This window comes from Coregonus lavaretus (genome assembly GCF_964263955.1).
Source record: "Coregonus lavaretus genome assembly, chromosome: 9".
Lineage (NCBI taxonomy): Eukaryota > Metazoa > Chordata > Actinopteri > Salmoniformes > Salmonidae > Coregonus > Coregonus lavaretus.
Window position 1 is genome coordinate 41433054 of NC_139996.1, and position 20458 is coordinate 41453511.

The following is a 20458-nucleotide window of genomic DNA, read 5'->3' on the forward strand; positions in this document are numbered from 1 at the left end:
GACTTGGGCGAAAGAGGGGTACAGTGACCTGAAGAACATCAATCGTTCAGCTAAATGGCAAAACAAAAGCAGGGAGCATATAAATGCCCACATCAGATTGAAGCTTCTGGGGAAAAAGCAGTATCGATCATGACGAAGGTCTGCGTATTCAAACTGCGCAACACAGCAAGAAAGTAAGACGAAACAGGGATGTTCTCAAGCGGCTTATCAACACCACTGCGTTTTTGGGCATGCAATAATTGGCTTTTACAGGACACGACAATAGGGAAAGTTCCGCTAACAAGTGCAACTACAAGGAGGTTGCAGTGTTAATTGCACGTTACTTGCTGAACATATGGAACTTTCTAATGTATTTTCTGGGATGTCGAAATCAATTCAGAATGATTTGATTGCTTCCATCACATCATCCATTAAAAGTTAGATTAAAGAGAGATGTTGACGCAGTTAATTTTTTTGCGCGCGCTCAAGTAGGCTTTCCACTTTCCTCCTGTATTTATTTAGCAAAGATGATAACACATAATCACTCCAGACAGACACAAGCAAAAACACATTACATAAATGTTGCAGCAGCCTAGGCTACACCTAAACATTAGAGATTTGACATGCTGTATGGGATGAAAATGAGAAAAATGTTCAGTCTGATCAACTGTAGGCTACTAATAAGAGCAGATGCATACAGCCTATGTGCGCTATTCATTTGTTCAGGGTAACTAATTGGTAAAGTTATTTATAGTCCATTTGTGTGTCAGGAGAAAATGTGAACGTGATCAAATTTGGTTTGTTTTCAAAATTGGGCTGGCTAGGCTGCCTATACGTTTTCAATCCCAAATTATTAACTGTAATTAATCAATCAGCATAATAGTGATGACAGATGTGAGTTAATTTTTTACAAGGCCTACAGTTGCATAGGCCTGCATGATGCAAACATGCATAAAGCAAGCTCAGCCCTGTGAGTACTATTGTCTATCAGTTGCTGTCTCTGTGTCTGGGTAGAGGAAATCCCCCACCTAATCTAATCTATATATAATTAATATGAACAAGTATAAGGTAGCGGCATTTTGACAGGGTTTTCATCAGTTATCGTCAGGTATGTGGATGATCAAGGCTTTATTCAGGAACGTTTCTTGGGCTACATTGATGTGTCAAGTGGGCGAGATGCGCAGTCTGTGTTTAACTTCACGGACAAACTTGTTGTTCAAACCTATAATGGCGCAGCTGTAATGGAATGTATCTGCTATTTGTATTTCCAGCTAAGTCCCCCCCTGTTCCCTGATTTAAGAAGTGATGACCACTCCACTACACCACCATTGTCAACTCTCTCCTGACATGAACTGAAGCCATGTCTCATGTGCCCGCTCATCCACTGGCATATTTAATGTTTCCTCTCCAAGCACTGTGAGTACACCTATCAATTTTCTCTCATTACTGTATGTAGAGTCAATCACATACACAAACACAATCACATTATTACAAATCAATGATTTTACTCCTTGCTTGGACTAACTCATTCTTAGTTATTTTGTCTAAATGTGTAGTTTGTTGCGTATTGTTATTTTGTCTTCCCAGTCAAATCATGTCCTGCACTGAAGTCAAGCCTCTGAACACCTCAAATCATACCTTATACCCTCATTCAATCACTGCAGTGATCCCTTCCCAAAACGGTGTAAGTAGCCCTCTCATTCCCATTCCCCATAGTATTATATTATTAATGTATTTATTAAATGTTTTAGGTTAAAATAATTACTCTTTGCCGATTTTTGAAATACACTTTGACGTCTCCTTGTGTTCCGCGCCTATACCATGGGTCTCCCATCCTCCTCAATTTTTCAAGTCACCAGCCTCCACTGGCGGAAAGTATTCAAACCCCTTCACTTTTTCCACATTTTGTTACGTTACAGCCTTATTCTAAAATGTATTACATAATGACGAAGCAAAAACAGATTTTTAGAAATGTTTGCAAATGTATTAAAAATAAAAAACAGAAATGCCTTATTTACGTAAGTATTCTGACCTTTTGCTATGAGACTCAAAATTTAGCTCAGGTGCGTCCTGTTTCCATTGATCATCCTTGAGATGTTTCTACAACTTGATTGGAGTCCACCTGTGTAAATTCAATTGATTGGACATGATTTAGAAAGGCACACACCTGTCTATATAAGGTCCCACAGTTGACAGTGCATGTCAGAGCAAAAACCAAGCCATGAGGTCGAAGGAATTGTCCGTAGAGCTCCAAGATAGGATTGTGTCAAGCACAGATCTGGAGAAGGGTACCAAAAAATGTCTGCAGCATTGAAGGTCCCCAAGAAAACAGTGGCCTCCATCATTCTTAAATGGAAGAAGTTTGGAACCACCAAGACTCTTCCTAGAGCTGGCCGCCCAGCCAAACTGAGCAATCGGGGGAGAAGGGCCTTGGTCAGGGAGGTGACCAAGAACACGATGGTCACTCTGACAGAGTTCTAGAGTTCCTCTGTGGAGATATGAGAACCTTCCAGAAGGACAACCATCTCTGCAACACTCCACCAATCAGACCTTCATGGTAGAGTGGCCAGACGGAAGCCACTCCTCAGTAAAAGGCACATGACAGCCCGCTTGGAGTTTGCCAAAAGGCACCTAAAGGACTCTGATGAAACCAAGATTGAACTCTTTGGCCTGTATGCTAAGTGTCACGTCTGGAGGAAACCTGGCACCATCCCTACGGTGAAGCATGGTGGTGGCAGCATCATGCTGTGGGGATGTTTTTCAGCAGCAGGGACTGGGAGACTAGTCAGGATCGAGGGAAAGATTAACGGAGCAAAGTACAGAGAGATCCTTGATGAAAACCTGCTTCAGAGCGCTCAGGACCTCAGACTGGGGCGAAGGTTCACCTTCCAACAGGACAACGACCCTAAGCACACAGCCAAGACAACGCAGGAGTGGCTTCGGACAAGTCTCTGAATGTCCTTGAGTGGCACAGCCAGAGCCCGGACTTGAACCCGATCGAAAATCTCTGGAGAGACCTGAAAATAGCTGTGCAGCGACGCTCCCCATCCAACCTGACAGTGCTAGAGAGAATCTGCAGAGAAGAATGGGAGAAACTCCCCAAATACAGGTGTGCCAAGCTTGTAGCGTCATACCCAAGAAGACTCGAAGCTGTAATCACTGCCAAAGGTGCTTCAACAAAGTACTGAGTAAAGGGTCTGAATACTTATGTAAATGTGATAAACGTTTTTTTTTTTTTATACATTTGCAAAAAATTTAAAAATAATGTCTTTGTCATTATGGGGTATTTTTGGAAAAAAACAATTGAATCCTTTTTTAGAATAAGGATGAAACGTAACAAAATGTCAGGGGTCTGAATACTTGCCAAATGCACTGTATCAAGGCAAAGCTGTCATCAAGGCAAAGGGTGGCTATTTGAAGAATCTCAAATATAAAATATATTTTGATTTCTTTAACACCTTTTTGGTTACTACATGATTCCATATGTGTTATTTCATAGTTTTGATGATTCACTATTATTCTACAATTTAGAAAATAGTAAAAATAAAGAAAAACCCTTGAATGAGTAGGTGTGTCCAAACTTTGACTGGTAGTATATATATATATATATATATATATATATACAGTGGGGAGAACAAGTATTTGATACACTGCCGATTTTGCAGGTTTTCCTACTTACAAAGCATGTAGAGGTCTGTAATTTTTATCATAGTTACACTTCAACTGTGAGAGACGGAATCTAAAACAAAAATCCAGAAAATCACATTGTATGATTTTTAAGTAATTAATTTGCATTTTATTGCATGACATAAGTATTTGATACATCAGAAAAGCAGAACTTAATATTTGGTACAGAAACCTTTGTTTGCAATTACAGAGATCATACGTTTCCTGTAGGTCTTGACCAGGTTTGCACACACTGCAGCAGGGATTTTGGCCCACTCCTCCATACAGACCTCCAGATCCTTCAGGTTTCGGGGTTGTCGCTGGGCAATACGGACTTTCAGCTCCCTCCAAAGATGTTCTATTGGGTTCAGGTCTGGAGACTGGCTAGGCCACTCCAGGACCTTGAGATGCTTCTTACGGAGCCACTCCTTAGTTGCCCTGGCTGTGTGTTTCGGGTCGTTGTCATGCTGGAAGACCCAGCCACGACCCATCTTCAATGCTCTTACTGAGGGAAGGAGGTTGTTGGCCATGATCTCGCGATACATGGCCCCATCCATCCTCCCCTCAATACGGTGCAGTCGTCCTGTCCCCTTTGCAGAAAAGCATCCCCAAAGAATGATTTTTCCACCTCCATGCTTCACTGTTGGAATGGTGTTCTTGGGGTTGTACTCATCCTTCTTCTTCCTCCAAACACGGCGAGTGGAGTTTAGACCAAAAAGCTCTATTTTTGTCTCATCAGACCACATGACCTTCTCCCATTCCTCCTCTGGATCATCCAGATGGTCATTGGCAAACTTCAGACGGGCCTGGACATGCGCTGGCTTGAGCAGGGGGACCTTGCGTGCGCTGCAGGATTTTAATCCATGACGGCGTAGTGTGTTACTAATGGTTTCCTTTGAGACTGTGGTCCAGGCTCTCTTCAGGTCATTGACCAGGTCCTGCCGTGTAGTTCTGGGCTGATCCCTCACCTTCCTCATGATCATTGATGCCCCACAAGGTGAGATCTTGCATTTAGCCCCAGACCGAGGGTGATTGACCGTCATCTTGAACTTCTTCCATTTTCTAATAATTGCGCCAACAGTTGTTGCCTTCTCACCAAGCTGCTTGCCTATTGTCCTGTAGCCCATCCCAGCCTTGTGCAGGTCTACAATTGTATCCCTGATGTCCTTACACAGCTCTCTGGTCTTGGCCATTGTGGAGAGGTTGGAGTCTGTTTGATTGAGTGTGTGGACAGGTGTCTTTTATACAGGTAACAAGTTCAAACAGGTGGAGTTAATATAAGTAATGAGTGGAGAACAGGAGGGCTTCTTAAAGAAAAACTAACAGGTCTGTGAGAGCCTGAATTCTTATTGTTTGGTAGGTGATCAAATACTTATGTCATGCAATAAAATGCAAATGAATGACTTAAAAATCATACAATGTGATTTTCTGGATTTTTGTTTTAGATTCTGTCTCTCACAGTTGAAGTGTACCTATGATAAAAATTACAGACCTCTACATGCTTTGTAAGTAGGAAAACCTGCAAAATCGGCAGTGTATCAAATACTTGTTCTCCCCACTGTATATACAGTTGAAGTCAGAAGTTTACATACACTTAGGTTGGAGTCATTAAAACTCGTTTTTCAACCACTCCACAAAATTCTTGATAACAAACTATAGTTTTGGCAAGTCGGTTTGGACGTCTACTTTGTGCATGACACAAGTAATTTTTCCAACAAATGTTTACAGACAGATTATTTCACTTATAATTCACTGTATCACAATTCCAGTGGGTCAGAAGTTTACACACACTAAGTTGACTGTGCCTTTAAACAGCTTGGAAAATTCCAGAAAATTATGTCATGGCTTTAGAAGCTTCTGATAGGCTAATTGACATGATTTGAGTCAATTGGAGGTGTACCTGTGGATGTATTCCAAGGCCTACCTTCAAACTCAGTGCCTCTTTGCTTGACATCATGGGAAAATCAAAAGAAATCAGCCAAGACCTCAGAAGAAAAATTGTAGACCTCCACAAGTCTGGTTCATCCTTAGGAGCAATTTCCAAATGCCTGAAGGTACCACGTTCATCTGTACAAAAAATAGTACCCAAGTATAAACACCATGGGACCACGTAGCCGTCATACCGCTCAGGAAGGAGACGAATTCTGTCTCCTAGAGATTAACGTACTTTGGTGCGACAAGTGCAAATCAATCCCAGAACAACAGCAAAATACCTTGTGAAGATGCTGGAGGATACAGGTACAAAAGTATCTATATCCACAGTAAAACGAGTCCTATATCGACATAACCTGAAAGGCCGCTCAGCAAGGAATAAGCCACTGCTCCAAAACCGCCATAAAAAAGCCAGACTACGGTTTGCAACTGCACATGGGGACAAAGATCGTACTTTTTGGAGAAATGTCCTCTGGTCTGATGAAACAAAAATAGAACTGTTTGGCCATAATGACCATCGTTATGTTTGGGGGAAAAAGGGGAACGCTTGCAAGCTGAAGAACACCATTCCAACCATGAAGCACGGGGGTGGCAGCATCATGCTATGGGGGTGCTTTGCTGCAGGAGGGACTGGTGCACTTCACAAAATAGATGGCATCATGAGGAAGGAAAATGATGTGGATATATTGAAACAACATCTCAAGACATCAGTCAGGAAGTTAAAGCTTGGTCGCAAATGGGTCTTCCAAATGGACAATGACACCAAGCATACTTCCAAAGTTGTGGCAAAATGGCTTAAGGACAACAAAGTCAAGGTATTGGAGTGGCCATCACAAAGCCCTGACCTCAATCCTATAGAAAATGTGTGCGCAGAACTGAAAAAGTGTGTGCGAGCAAGGAGGCCTACAAACCTGACTCAGTTACACAAGCTCTGTCAGGAGGAATGGGCCAAAATTCACCCAACTTATTGTGGGAAGCTTGTGGAAGGCTACCCGAAACGTTTGACCCAAGTTACACAATTTAAAGGCAATGCTACCAAATACTAATTGAGTGTGTTTAAACTTCTGACCCACTCGGACTGTGATGAAAGTAATAAAATCTTAAATAAATCATTCTCTCTGCTATTATTCTGACATTTCACATTCTTAAAATAAAGTGGTGATCCTAACTGACCTAAGACAGGGAATTTTTATTAGGATTAAATGTCAGGAATTGTGAAAAACTGAGTTTAAATGTATTTGGCTAAGGTGTATGTAAACTTCCGACTTCAACTGTGTATGTGTGTATATATAAATAATCACTATAATGGGGGATCCTGCTTTCTGAAAACAACAGCCTGCAGTACCCCAGTCGGCCTTGAACTTCATTGCTTCAATGAGAGGGGGCAGTTCTTCTTCCCTGGGTTTTCCAGTCCATTTTGCACTGAGTGACACAGAGAGCTGAGCGCTGGGCGCGTAATTTTGCACTCTGGATCAAAGATAGCTCAGTAATACATCAGCCATTAAGTTTCCTACATAGATAAGCCCTAGCCTCACTTCTCCAATAGTCCAGACAGACTCAGAGATGAACCTGACTGCTGAGAACAACAGTGTTCCCCTCAGTGATGGGAACCGTATTCCCCTCGTTGGGCTGGGGACTTATGGAGACCCACGAACGGTAAGGGAAACCTATTTTTAAAAAGAGCAGTTTGAACACCAGGTGCATGGGGAAAAAATTGTTTGATAAAATGTACTCCAGCACGAATACTTCACATTACATTGTTTGTTAAGTATTCAAGAATACCAGGGTTGGAATTTCTTATTTTTCAAGAATGTACAATATACCTGACAGTCTGATTTGGATAACGTAATTAGGATTTCTCACTGACAGGCAGGCTGCCTGTTAATCTCGGTCCCAGACACGTTTAGCCTGGGGACGAGGCCAGCCACCTGTAAATTAGAATGTGTTTTGAGAATCAAAGTTCAAATTATCACAGAGTCCATGTTCAAATGAGCATAAAGTCCATGTTCACTGCTGTGATTGACTGGTTAATCATTAACTATTACTAGTGATAAACAAAGTAGGCCTACATAATGTATCTGAGTTTAACATATAAATCAACTTAACTTATTTATTTCATGTAAATTCACTATCTTAACTCTGTTTTTTGACAGACACCCAGAGGCACAGCATTAAACAGTGTGAAGCATGCAATAGATGTGGGATACAGACACTTTGATGGGGCTTTGGTGTATTTCAATGAGCACGAAGTAGGTCAAGCCATAAGAGATAAAATTGCAGATGGAACCGTCAAAAGGGAAGACATCTTTTACTGTGGAAAGGTGAAGTTATTTTATTGCTGGTTGATTTACACACTTCAATATCACTTAACTTTCTATCACAGAACAATAGTAGGCCTATATTTTAAGGGCCGTTTTCCCTTGCACAAATGCCTAGTCCTTGATTTAGAACTAGACTAATGTTCAATGGTGATTCACAATTTAAAGTGCATTTTTGTCCAGGAATAGGCGATAATCTTTGTCCGGTAAACTGGTCCTGAATGTATTCCAAATACATCAGACTACATACCTTTGTATTTGTTTGTATTTTGGGGCCTTTTCTATTGGTTCTATTGCAATCAAGCAAAGCTAAAGTATTTGAAATGATATCAAATAGTATTTGAACCCAGGTCTGTCAGGCTAATAGTGGTTGGTCATAGCGATCTCCTTCTACCTGTCTCAGCTATGGAACACCTTCCACCCTCCAGAGCTGGTCAGGCCTGCCTTAGAGAGGACACTGAAGGCACTGAAACTGGACTATGTGGATCTATACATCATCGAGATGCCCACTGCATTCAAGGTTAACATATTGTAGCTACTGTAGTCTACAGATGTCAGTTTGAAATTGCACTCACCTCTTAAAGGCCAACTATTTTAAAGTAAACTCACAATGTTTTCAAATGTGTCAATCATTCTTATAACGGTATCTCAATTCCAGCCTGGTGATGAGTTTTATCCTAAATATGAGGATGGGCGGTATATTTACCATGAGACAGACCTATGTGCAACATGGGAGGTGAGTTTTGTCTTCCAGGCCCATAGCCAATTGCATCATTGTCTCATTATCAAGATCAATTGTGTTTAGAATAGTTGAGGAATATCAACTATCAGCATACTTATGGGGTGGTTATAATGAACAGTATATGAAAAATAATGTATTACAGAGGATGAGAACTGTGTAGGCACTAGCCTATATACAAAACCCAGAGTAAATCCTCTGGGCACAAATGTAAATACCATTGCAATGGCCTTGGCTCTAATCTCTGTGTCAAGGACAAAGCCATAAATAGTCAGTCAACCTCTTTTCAAAGTTCTACACAGTCTCTAGAATTTGTGTTGTGTTTTTTCTGGGGTATCGCTCTCATTCTGGTAAATCATTATGAATGGACATATTTTAAAGTCTCCTCTCTTCCAACAGGCTTTAGAGGCCTGCAAAGATGCAGGGCTGGTCAAATCTCTGGGAGTATCCAACTTCAACAGGAGACAGCTGGAGCTCCTACTGAGAAAGCCTGGCCTCAAACACAGACCTGTGTCCAACCAGGTGGGACATACTCTCTCTCAATGCTGAGATGCTTATGCAATTACATTTGCAAACCGAAGTTGAGATTCGTGCACATAATTAATAAGTGCTATATATATTTTCAATACAGGTCGAGTGTCATCCGTACTTCACTCAGCCGAAGCTGCTGGAGTACTGCCGTCAGAATAACATTGTGATCGTAGGCTACAGCCCCATAGGAACTTCAAGGGACGCCTCCTGGGTGAACCTGAAATGCCCTCCTCTGTTGGAGGATGAGGTCCTGGTGTCCATAGCAAAGAAGTACAGAAAGAACAGTGCTCAGGTGGCTCTGCGATTCAACGTCCAGAGAGGAGTGGTGGTCATCCCCAAAAGCTTCAGCACTCACAGGATCAAGGACAACTTTCAGGTTCAACTGAATTAAACATAGTCAACAACCACTAATATACATTAAGTGTACAAAACATTAGGAACACCTGCTCCATCCATGACATAAAAATATGCCATTTAGCAGACGCTTTTATCCAAAGCGACTTAGTCATGTGCGCATACATTTTTACGTATGGGTGGTCCCGGGGATCGAACCCACTACCCTGGCGTTACAAGCGCCATGCTCTACCAATTGAGCTACAGAGGACCACGAGGACATAGACTGACCAGGTGAATCGAGGTGAAAGCTATGGTCCCTTAATGATGTCACTTGTTAAATCCGCTTTGAAGTGCCTTTGAACAGCGTATGGTAGTAGGTGCCAGGCGCACCGGTTTGAGTGTGTCAAGAACTGCAATGCTGCTGGGTTTTTCACGCTCAACCGTTTCCCTTGTGTATCAAGAATGGTCCACCACCCAAATGACATCCAGCCAACGTGACACAACTGTGGGAAGCATTGGAGTCAACATGGACCTGCATCCCTGTGGAACGCTTTCGACACCTTGTAGAGTCCACGCCCAGACAAATTAGTCTGTTCTGAGGGCAAAGGGGGGTGCAACTCAATATTAGGAAGCTGTTCCTAATGTTTTTTACACTGCATGGTGACCTATTTCAGTTATGAATGTCCTTATACCCCCTTTTTGTACTTTGTTATAGATATTTGACTTTTCACTCACTGAGGATGAAATGAAAGCAATTGAAGGACTGAACAAAGACATCCGTTTTGTGGAGCTTCTAATGTAAGTATTATATATCATGGGGCAATATTGAGTCAATTGCTATATTTGGGTGTTGATACAGTAAGTGTTGTTTATTTTTCCCACAGGTGGAGTGACCATCCTGAATACCCATTTCACGATGAATATTAAGCCTGGCAATATAATTCCATGTATTCCTGTACCCCTGACATATTCACTGAACATGTTTCGTTTTTTGTGTGTAACTGTACTGTAGTAGCCTACATTTCTTTGAGTTAATTCTGTCATTTTGTGAGACAGTACCCTTCATCAAAAGACCACCAGGGGGCTCTACTTGACAATGAATGAAAACCAATGATCAGTTTACATTAAAAACAGTTTGTGAAATCATTCCCTATTGCACATTAATTGTATTTAACACATTTAAAAAATAATAATAACCGGAGACTGCTGAAGTATCCCTAGTTCTGAAATGTAACACTACTCTCATAACTGTTGACCTCTACTGGATCGGTGTCCCGTATACGGGACTGTTGAGCTAACGTGCGCTAACATGACTGTTGTAAGGAACAGCAAACCTTCCAGGTTAATCTAACTGCACTGTCCAATTTGCAGTAGCTATTACAGTGAACAAATACCATGCTATTGTTTGAGGAGAGTGCACAACAACAACAAAATTATCACAGCAACTAGTTTGATACATTCACCTCTGAAGGTAAATAATGTACCTACATTTAGTAATCTTGCTCTAATTTGTCATCCTAAGGGTCCCAGAGATAAAATGTAGCATAGTTTTGTTTGATCAAATCCATTTTTATATTCAAATATAGGAACTGGGTTCTACAGTTTGAACCCCTGCTGTCTCTGGCTCCACATCCACCACGCCCGGCCATCTAGATATGTGAAAGTTAGTGTATAAGCTAATGATCCATCATGTATGACATTCCTGGGAGTGTGTAAACTTACATTTTGTATTACCATATCATTTTTGTATGTTCTCTATAGTTATGTACTTGAAAATGTATCAATTAACCAATTCGGCACATTTGTGCAGATTTGATACAAAATAGTCCAGTATGGCAATGCTTCACTGGATCAATCTGAAACTTTGCACACACACTGCTGTCATTTTGTTGCCAAACTCTAAATTGCGCCTGAACTGCAATATTATATTGTTGCCTTTCTCTTGCATTTCAAAGATGATAAAAAATATAAATCTAGAAAACGCATGTATTTTTGTTTGTATTATCTTTTACCAGATCTAATGTGTTATATTCTCCTACATTCATTTAACATTTCCACAAACTTCAAAGTGTTTCCTTTCAAATGGTATCAAGAATATGCATATCTTGCTTCAGGTCCTGAGCAGATTTGGGTATGTCATTTTAAGCTAAAATTGAAAAAAAGGGTCCGATCCTTAAGAGGTTAATACATCGCTGCCCCTAGTGTTTGTGCTATATCAAGCTGACTTCTGAGTGGGAACTCTGGTCTAGTGTGACAAGAAGTTGTCAAGTGAGTAGAAACAGAATGGCACTCAGGCCAGGCTACCTAACCACTAACCCTAACCAATCAATGTCTAACTGACACACTAACCTATAGGGGGTAATGGGGTAGAAACAACAATTCAATTAAAAATAATGTTCTATTACACTGAGTGTACAAAACATTAGGAACACCTGCTCTTTCCATGACAGACTGCTAGGTTTTTCACGCTCAACAGTTTCCCGTGTGTATCAAGAATGGTCCAGCACCCAAAGGACATCCAGCCAACCTGACACAACTGTGAGAAGCATTGGAGTCAACATGGGCCAGAATCCCTGTGGAACGCTTTCGACACATTGTAGAGTCCATGCCCTGACAAATTGAGGCTGTTCTGAGGGGCAAAAGGGGGTGCAACTCAATATTAGGAAGTTGTTCCTAATGTCTTGTACACTCTGTATATCTCTGTAATAAATGTCCCCATACTTGACATAGTTTTACATATTCCTCAATGTCCATCTAAGCCACTGGATTTCCAATAGTTTTAAATGCGTGGAGTACTCATCATAATACTACATGCTTTTCAACCACTGACTTTACATCCATCGACCATTTAGATGTGTAATCATGGCCTCTAAGTGCAACTAACTGGTTAAATTAAGATAAAGCAGGGCACTATGGGAATCTTTATGGACAAACTTTCCCACTGTGTCTCAGTCAGACTACAGTTCATGCCCAAACTGCCTTCCTTCACAACAGGAGACCTCGAGCTGCATGCTTAAACCTCCTAATGAACAGCGTGGTTGTTATGAACAAGACAGGCTGATTGTAACAAGGAAAGACAGGGCAGCGTCTTCAGCCTGGCGGACAGACACAGTGAGTCCTAATTAGCAGCCTATTCCCTATATAGTGCACTACTTTTGACCAGAGCCCTATGGGCCCTTGTCAAAAGTAGTGCACTACATAGGGAATAGGGTGTCATTTGGGATGCAGACACACTGATCAGCAACCTGTGGCAGTACAGTGAAGAACAGCAGGAAGCTGAAAGGAAATGTTGGAACCTTTTTTTCTTTGTGCTTTTTTAGTCCGGTGGAAATCACCAAGTGTGACAATTATTCTGGACAAGGTCTTGGGACATGTTTTTAAAGAATGGAATGTGCGGGCAATTTTAATTAAGCTTTACTGGCAAACAAAACTGAACGACTGAACTATGGTGACCTGAAGCAGTTGTTTTGCTTTGATTTTGAACATCTAACATTGTCTTGACTCCCTTTATCATGTCTAAGTCGACCTTTAAAACAAAATTATACTGATCATATACACTTGAGGTAGTGGATGGAGTATTTGATATTATCCCATTAAGCACAAAGTGCTTGAATCAACATTTTTTCCACGTAATTTCAACCAAAATATTTTATGTGATGACGTTGAAAGGAATTTCAATATTATTTGAATTTCTTTAACCTAAATCCAATGACATGGTTCAAATATTTGTTGATTTCACATTGAATTCACATTAGTTTACAACTCAATTCAATGTAAATAATTTATTAAACTGTTGAACTGACGTATGTGCCCAGTGGGATGATCATTCTATTTGATTGATCTGGGCATACCCATGGTCGAACCGACAATGCTCTAAACTGTACTTATAGATGTATCCTGTTTAGATTATTAGGTCAAATCTGTATGGGAAATAGTGTCATATAATGGGAACAGACGGGAGGAAGTTATGTTGTGTAGGATGAGATTAGGGCATACAGGTTTGAATGGTACTGGAAGTGAGGGAAAAAAGTATTTGATCCCCTGCTGATTTTGTACGATTTCCCACTGACAAAGAAATGATCAGTCTATAATTTTAATGGTAGGTTTATTTGAACAGTGAGAGACAGAATAACAACAAAAAAATCCAGAAAAACTCATGTAAAAAATGTTATAAATTGAGTAAGTATTTGACCCCCTCTCAATCAGAAAGATTTCTGGCTCCCAGGTGTCTTTTATACAGGTAACGAGCTGAGATTAGAGCACACTCTTAAAGGGAGTGCTCCTAATCTCAGCTTGTTACCTGTATAAAAGACACCTGTCCACAGAATCAATCAATCAGATTCCAAACTCTCCACCTTGACCAAGACCAAAGAGCTCTCCAAGGATGTCAGGGACAAGATTGTAGACCTACACAAGGCTGGAATGGGCTAAAAGACCATCGCCAAGCAGCTTGGTGAGAAGGTGACAACAGTTGGTATGATTATTCGCAAATGGAAGAAACACAAAATAACTGTCCATCTCCCTTGGCCTGGGGCTCCATGCAAGATCTCACTTCGTGGAGTTGCAGTGATCATGAGAACGGTGAGGAATCAGCCCAGAACTACACGGGAGGATCTTGTCAATGATCTCAAGGCAGCTGGGACCATAGTCACCAAGAAAACAATTGGTAACACACTACGCCGTGAAGGATTGAAATCCTGCAGCGCCCGCAAGGTCCCCCTGCTCAAGAAAGCACATATACAGGGCCGTCTGAAGTTTGCCAATGAACATCTGAATGGTTCAGTGGAGAACTGGGTGAAAGTGGTCAGATTAGACCAAAATGGAGCTCTTTGGCATCAACTCAACTCGCCGTGTTTGGAGGAGGAGGAATGCTGCTTATGACCCCAAGAACACCAACCCCACCGTCAAACATGGAGGTGGAAACATTATGCTTTGGGGGTGTTTTTCTGCTAAGGGGACAGGACAACTTCACCACATCAAAGGGACGATGGACGGCGCCATGTAACATCAAATCTTTGGTGAGAACCTCCTTCCCTCAGCCAGGGCATTGAAAATGGGTCGTGGATGGGTATTCCAGCATGACAAAAACACACGGCTAAGGCAACAAAGGAGTGGCTCAAGAAGAAGCACATTAAGGTCCTGGAGTGGCCTAGCCAGTCTCCAGACCTTAATCCCATAGAAAATCTGTGGAGGGAGCTGAAGGTTCGAGTTGCCAAACGTCAGGCTCGAAACCTTAATGACTTGGAGAAGATCTGCAAAGAGGAGTGGGACAAAATCCCTCCTGAGATGTGTGCAAACCTGGTGGCCAACTACAAGAAACGTCTGACCTCTGTGATTGCCAACAAGGGTTTTGCCACCAAGTACTAAGTCATGTTTTGCAGAGAGGTCAAATATTATTTCCCTCATTAAAATGCAAATCAATTTATAAAATTTTTGACATGCGTTTTTCTAGATTTTTTGTTGTTTTTCTGCCTCTCACTGTTCAAATAAACCTACCATTAAAATTATAGACTGATCATTTCTTTGTCAGTGGGCAAACGTACAAAATCAGCAGGGGATCAAATACTATTTTACCTCACTGTATGGTAGAGGAAATGGTTGAACATGTATTATTATTTTGTGAAATGTATGATGTAGAAAGGGAGAGGTTGTTTGACAGGGTCAGAGAGGTTGGACGGGAATGAGAGTGGGTGTTATTCTGGGTGGGGGTGATGGGAGTAGTGAGGTTTGTAGGGAATTATTTAATTTTATTAGAAATTCAGGGTTAGTTAAGAGAATAAAGTGGTAGGTCGTGACCGGCCTCACACAGGTGTATTCACCTGTCAGTTGGTTGCGATCCGCCAATAAAAACTTGAAGAAGAAGAAGATTACTAGGTCCTTGTATAAGGACTGAGTCATGGTGACCCAGCACACAGTTAAATGAGAAGATGAAGGATACAATGTCAAGCTACTACAAGAAGCAAGCTTTAGGAGAACTCTGCCAAAGGTTACTACTACTGCTGAAACATCGTCCCACCCTTTTGGCAGGTTAAATGGGTTGTTGTATCGGGTAAACACAATTTCATTGACAACAGTATTGGTTATGTAAGTTACTGTCATTGCTGTCTTCTGTACAGAGCTATAGACTGTCTACTGTTCAATTCTGTCTGTTAGTCAGTTCTGTTGCAAATTATTTACAGTTCAAGTATCTCTATGCATACAGTATGAACTAGAGGCAGTTTGGTGTTGGAATACAATATAAAGCACTGTGAGTGATCATTAGAGTAGATGTAGTAAAGAAGTACAGTAAAATATATTATCCAGATAGATCATTTGTTGATTCCACATAGTGTTAATTCCTGGAAAGCTAGATAGCTATCTGACAAAGCCAATCTGTATCTCTAATTTACGGTCGCTGCAAGACCCTGAATACAACAAGTACAACTAAGTCAAACAACTACAGGTTGTGGGAAAGCAAACTTCTACGACTTTGACTAGAATAATAATACAATTTGAAAAGAAAAAGAAAATGGGGGTAAAAAGAGGATTCAAAAAAACACGCTCACCCCAAATGAACCTGCAAGGCACAAAAGGCAAAAACACATCAGCCTCAGAAAAGGCTTCTGGATTGTTAAGACCCACGACTTTCAAACAAATGCCCTGAACTGGGCCACTCTAGCCCCCTGCGGTGGGAAAATGTTGTGAATGGTGTGCTGGGCCTGTGAGGAAGGGATCCGGTCGGGGAATAAAGACTATTTTCCGGGAGTTGAATCAGGGATGTGTTTGGGAGCAGGGGCTTCACTAAGCAGGAGTGATGTTTTAATTACAATCAGTCAGTGTAGACAGCTTAGAAATCTCACTTGACTGAAGGAATATGGGATGGGGTGGGATGGGATGGGGCTCTTTGATGTGTGTGTGTGTGTGTGTGTGTGCGTGTGGCTACACATGTAGGATCTTAATTTGTGCCCGTTTGCTACAGCAGGAAAATATCCTGTAGCAACAGGGAACGTGAATTATAATTAATGGACATTTTTGTAGGGGTTGATACATTTTTCATAAGGAAAAATCAAGTCTGAAATTTAAAAGTGGAAATTACAAACTTTTTAAACCTCAAATACACTACAACTGTTTACTTCCTGCATGTCAAGGCGTCAGTGTAATGCGGTAGGTGAATTCAGGCGCAGGACACAGAGCTAATCAAAAGGCGTACTTTACTCGTAGGTAAAAGAATGAACAACAACCTCCACGCAGGGAGGGAACAAACCCGCACACTAATGACAACCAAAACATGAACAAACACACACAACACACAGTGTGAGACATAGGGTTAAATAGGGAAGACATAACTACATGATGGGAAACAGGTGTGACCAATTAAGACAAAACAAGTCGAACATAGATACATGGATCAGTAGCAGCTAGTACTCCGGTGACGACGAACGCCGAAGCCTGCCCGAGCAAGGAGGAGGGGCAGCCTCGATTTCCAATATGGAACGGACCGAGTACGCCGGTGCCCCCTCAATGTCCAGTGGAGGTGGAGGAACCTCCCGTACCTCAGACTCCTGGAATGGACCAGCTAGTACCGGCCTGAGGAGAGACACATGGAACGAGGGGTTAATACGGTAATTAATAGGAAGCTGTAACCTATAACAAACCTCGTTCAATCTCCTCAGGACTTTAAATGGCCCCACAAACCGCCAACCCAGCTTCCAGCAGGGCAGGCGAAGGGGCAGGTTCCGGTTCGAGAGCCTCACTGCGGTGGCGATCGGCGCTCGCCTTTTGTCGCCTGATTGCCCGCTGCAGGTGTACATGAGCAGCGTTCCAGGTCTCTTCTGAGTGCTGAAACCACTCATCCACCGCAGGAGCCTCGATCTGGCTCTGATGCCAAGGTGCCAGGACCAGCTGATAACATAACACACACTGGAAAGGCGTAAGGTTAGTAGAGGAGTGAGTTTTGGGCCATCTCTGCCCAGGGGATATAATCCGACCACTCCCCCTGCCGGTCCTGGCAATAGGACCGCAGAAACCTACCCACATCCTGGTTAACTCTCTCCACCTGCCCATTACTCTCGGGGTGAAAACCTGAGGTAAGGCTAATCGAGACCCCCAGAAGTTCCATGAACGCCCTCCAGACCCTTGAGGTGAACTGGGGACCCCGATCCGACACAATATCCTCAGGTACCCTGTAGTGCCGGAAGACGTGTGTAAACAGGGCCTCAGCAGTTTGTAGGGCTGTAGGGAGACCTGGCATAGGAATGAGACGGCAGGACTTGGAAAACCGATCCACAACGACCAGGATCGTGGTGTTCCCTTGTGACGGGGGAATGTCCGTCACAAAATCCACCGATAGGTGGGACCATGGCCGTTGTGGAACGGGTAGGGGTTGTAATTTCCCTCTGGGCAGGTGTCTAGGTGCCTTACACTGGGCGCACACCGAGCAGGAGGAAACATAAACTCTCACGTCCTTGGCTAAAGTGGGCCACCAGTACTTCCCACTAAGACAGTGCACTGTCCGACCGATGCCAGGATGACCAGAGGAGGGTGACGTGTGAGCCCAATAGATCAATCGATCACGAACCTCGAGCGGCACGTACATCCGACCCTCTGGACACTGGGGGGAAGTGGGCTCGGTACGTAACGCCCGCTCGATGTCCGAGTCAACCTCCCACACTACCGGTGCCACCAGACACGACGCCGGAAGTATGGGAGTGGGCTCAATGGACCTCTCCTCTGTGTCATACAGTCGGGACAGGGCGTCTGCCTTAGCGTTCTGGGAACCTGGTCTGTAAGTGAGACAAAACGAGTGAAGAACATGGCCCACCTTGCCTGACGATGGTCAGTCAAAATGAGAAAAGGGTGTTTAGCCCCCTCAAGCCAATGCCTCCACACTTTCAGAGCTTTAATCACAGCTAACAGCTCCCGGTCCCCCACATCATAGTTGCGCTCCGCCGGACTGAGCTTCTTAGAAAAGAAAGCACAGGGGCGGAGTTTTGGTGGCGTACCCGAGCGCTGAGACAGTACAGCTCCAATCCCAGCCTCGGACGCGTCCACCTCAACCTGGAATGCCAAGGAGGGATCCGGATGAGCCAGCACCGGAGCCGAAGTAAACAGGTCCTTCAGATGCCCAAAAGCCCTATCCGCCTCAGCTGACCACTGTAGACGCACCGGTCCTCCCTTTAGCAAGGAGGTAATGGGAGCCGCTACCTGACCAAAGCCCCGGATAAACCTCCGGTAGTAATTGGCAAAACCCAAGAATCTCTGCACCTCCTTCACCGTGGTTGGAGTCAGCCAATTACGCACGGCCGAAATGCGGTCAATCTCCATCTCCACACCTGACGCGGACAGGCGGTGTCCTAGGAAGGAGATGGACTCTTGGAAGAACAGACATTTCTCCGCCTTCACATACAGGTCATGCTCCAACAGTCGACCAAGCACCTGACGCTCCAGGGACACATGCTCGGCCCATGTAGCGGAGTATATGAGAATGTCATCAATATACACCACTACACCCTGTCCATGCAGATCCCTGAAAATCTCATCAACAAAAGATTGGAAGACTGAAGGAGCATTCATTACATTTACATTTTCGTCATTTAGCAGACACTCTTATCCAGAGCGACTTACAAATAGGTGCATTCACCTTATAGCCAGTGGGATAACCACTTTACAATGTTTATTTTATTTTATTTTATTATTATTATTATTTTTTTTAGGGGGGGGGGTAGAAGGATTACTTTATCCTATCACAGGTATTCCTTAAAGAGGTGGGGTTTCAAATGTCTCCGGAAAGTGGTGAGTGACTCCGCTGTACTGGCGTCGTGAGGGAGCTTGTTCCACCATTGGGGTGCCAGAGCAGCGAACAGTTTTGACTGGGCTGAGCGGGAACTATGCTTCCGCAGAGGTAGGGGAGCCAGCAGGCCAGAGGTGGATGAACGCAGTGCCCTAGTTTGGGTGTAGGGACTGATCAGAGCCTGAAGGTACGGAGGTGCCGTTCCCCTCACAGCTCCGTAGGCAAGCACCATGGTCTTGTAGCAGATGCGAGCTTCGACTGGAAGCCAGTGGAGTGTGCGGAGGAGCGGGGTGACGTGAGAGAACTTGGGAAGGTTGAACACCAGACGGGCTGCGGCATTCTGGATGAGTTGTAGGGGTTTAATGGCACAGGCAGGGAGCCCGGTCAACAGCGAGTTGCAGTAATCCAGACGGGAGATGACAAGTGCCTGGATTAGGACCTGTGCCGCTTCCTGTGTAAGGCAGGGTCGTACTCTCCGAAGGTTGTAGAGCATGAACCTACAGGATCGGGTCACCGCCTTGATGTTAGCGGAGAACGACAGGGTGTTGTCCAGGGTCACGCCAAGGCTCTTCGCACTCTGGGAGGAGGACACAACGGAGTTGTCAACCGTGATGGCGAGATCATGGAACGGGCAGTCCTTTCCCGGGAGGAAGAGCAGCTCCGTCTTGCCGAGATTCAGCTTGAGGTGGTGATCCGTCATCCATACTGATATGTCTGCCAGACATGCAGAGATGCGATTCGCCACCTGGTTATCAGAAGGGGGAAAGGAGAAGATTAGTTGTGTGTCGTCAGCGTAGCAATGATAGGAGAGGCCATGTGAGGATATGACAGAGCCAAGTGACTTGGTGTATAGCGAGAATAGGAGAGGGCCTAGAACTGAGCCCTGGGGGACACCAGTGGTGAGAGCACGTGGTGCGGAGACAGCTTCTCGCCACGCCACATGGTAGGAGCGACCGGTCAGGTAGGACGCAATCCAAGAGTGAGCCACGCCGGAGATGCCCAGCTCGGAGAGGGTGGAGAGGAGGATCTGATGGTTCACAGTATCAAAGGCAGCAGACAGGTCTAGGAGGACAAGAGCAGAGGAGAGAGAGTTAGCTTTAGCAGTGCGGAGAGCTTCTGTGACACAGAGAAGAGCAGTCTCAGTTGAATGACCAGTCTTGAAACCTGACTGGTTTGGATCAAGAAGGT

General features: G+C 43.6%; 1 protein-coding gene across 1 annotated transcript; it reads left to right on the forward strand.

Annotated features, from left to right (window-relative positions):
- Positions 1 to 7035: 7035 nt before the first annotated feature.
- LOC311135450 (aldo-keto reductase family 1 member D1-like) lies at positions 7036 to 10647 on the forward strand. Its single transcript, XM_084169412.1, has 8 exons — positions 7036 to 7233; positions 7731 to 7898; positions 8299 to 8415; positions 8554 to 8631; positions 9034 to 9156; positions 9266 to 9541; positions 10217 to 10299; positions 10386 to 10647. The coding sequence occupies exons 1-8, from the start codon at positions 7141 to 7143 to the stop codon at positions 10426 to 10428; spliced, it is 981 nt and encodes a 326-aa protein (XP_084025538.1). The 5' UTR covers positions 7036 to 7140; the 3' UTR covers positions 10429 to 10647.
- Positions 10648 to 20458: the final 9811 nt, after the last annotated feature.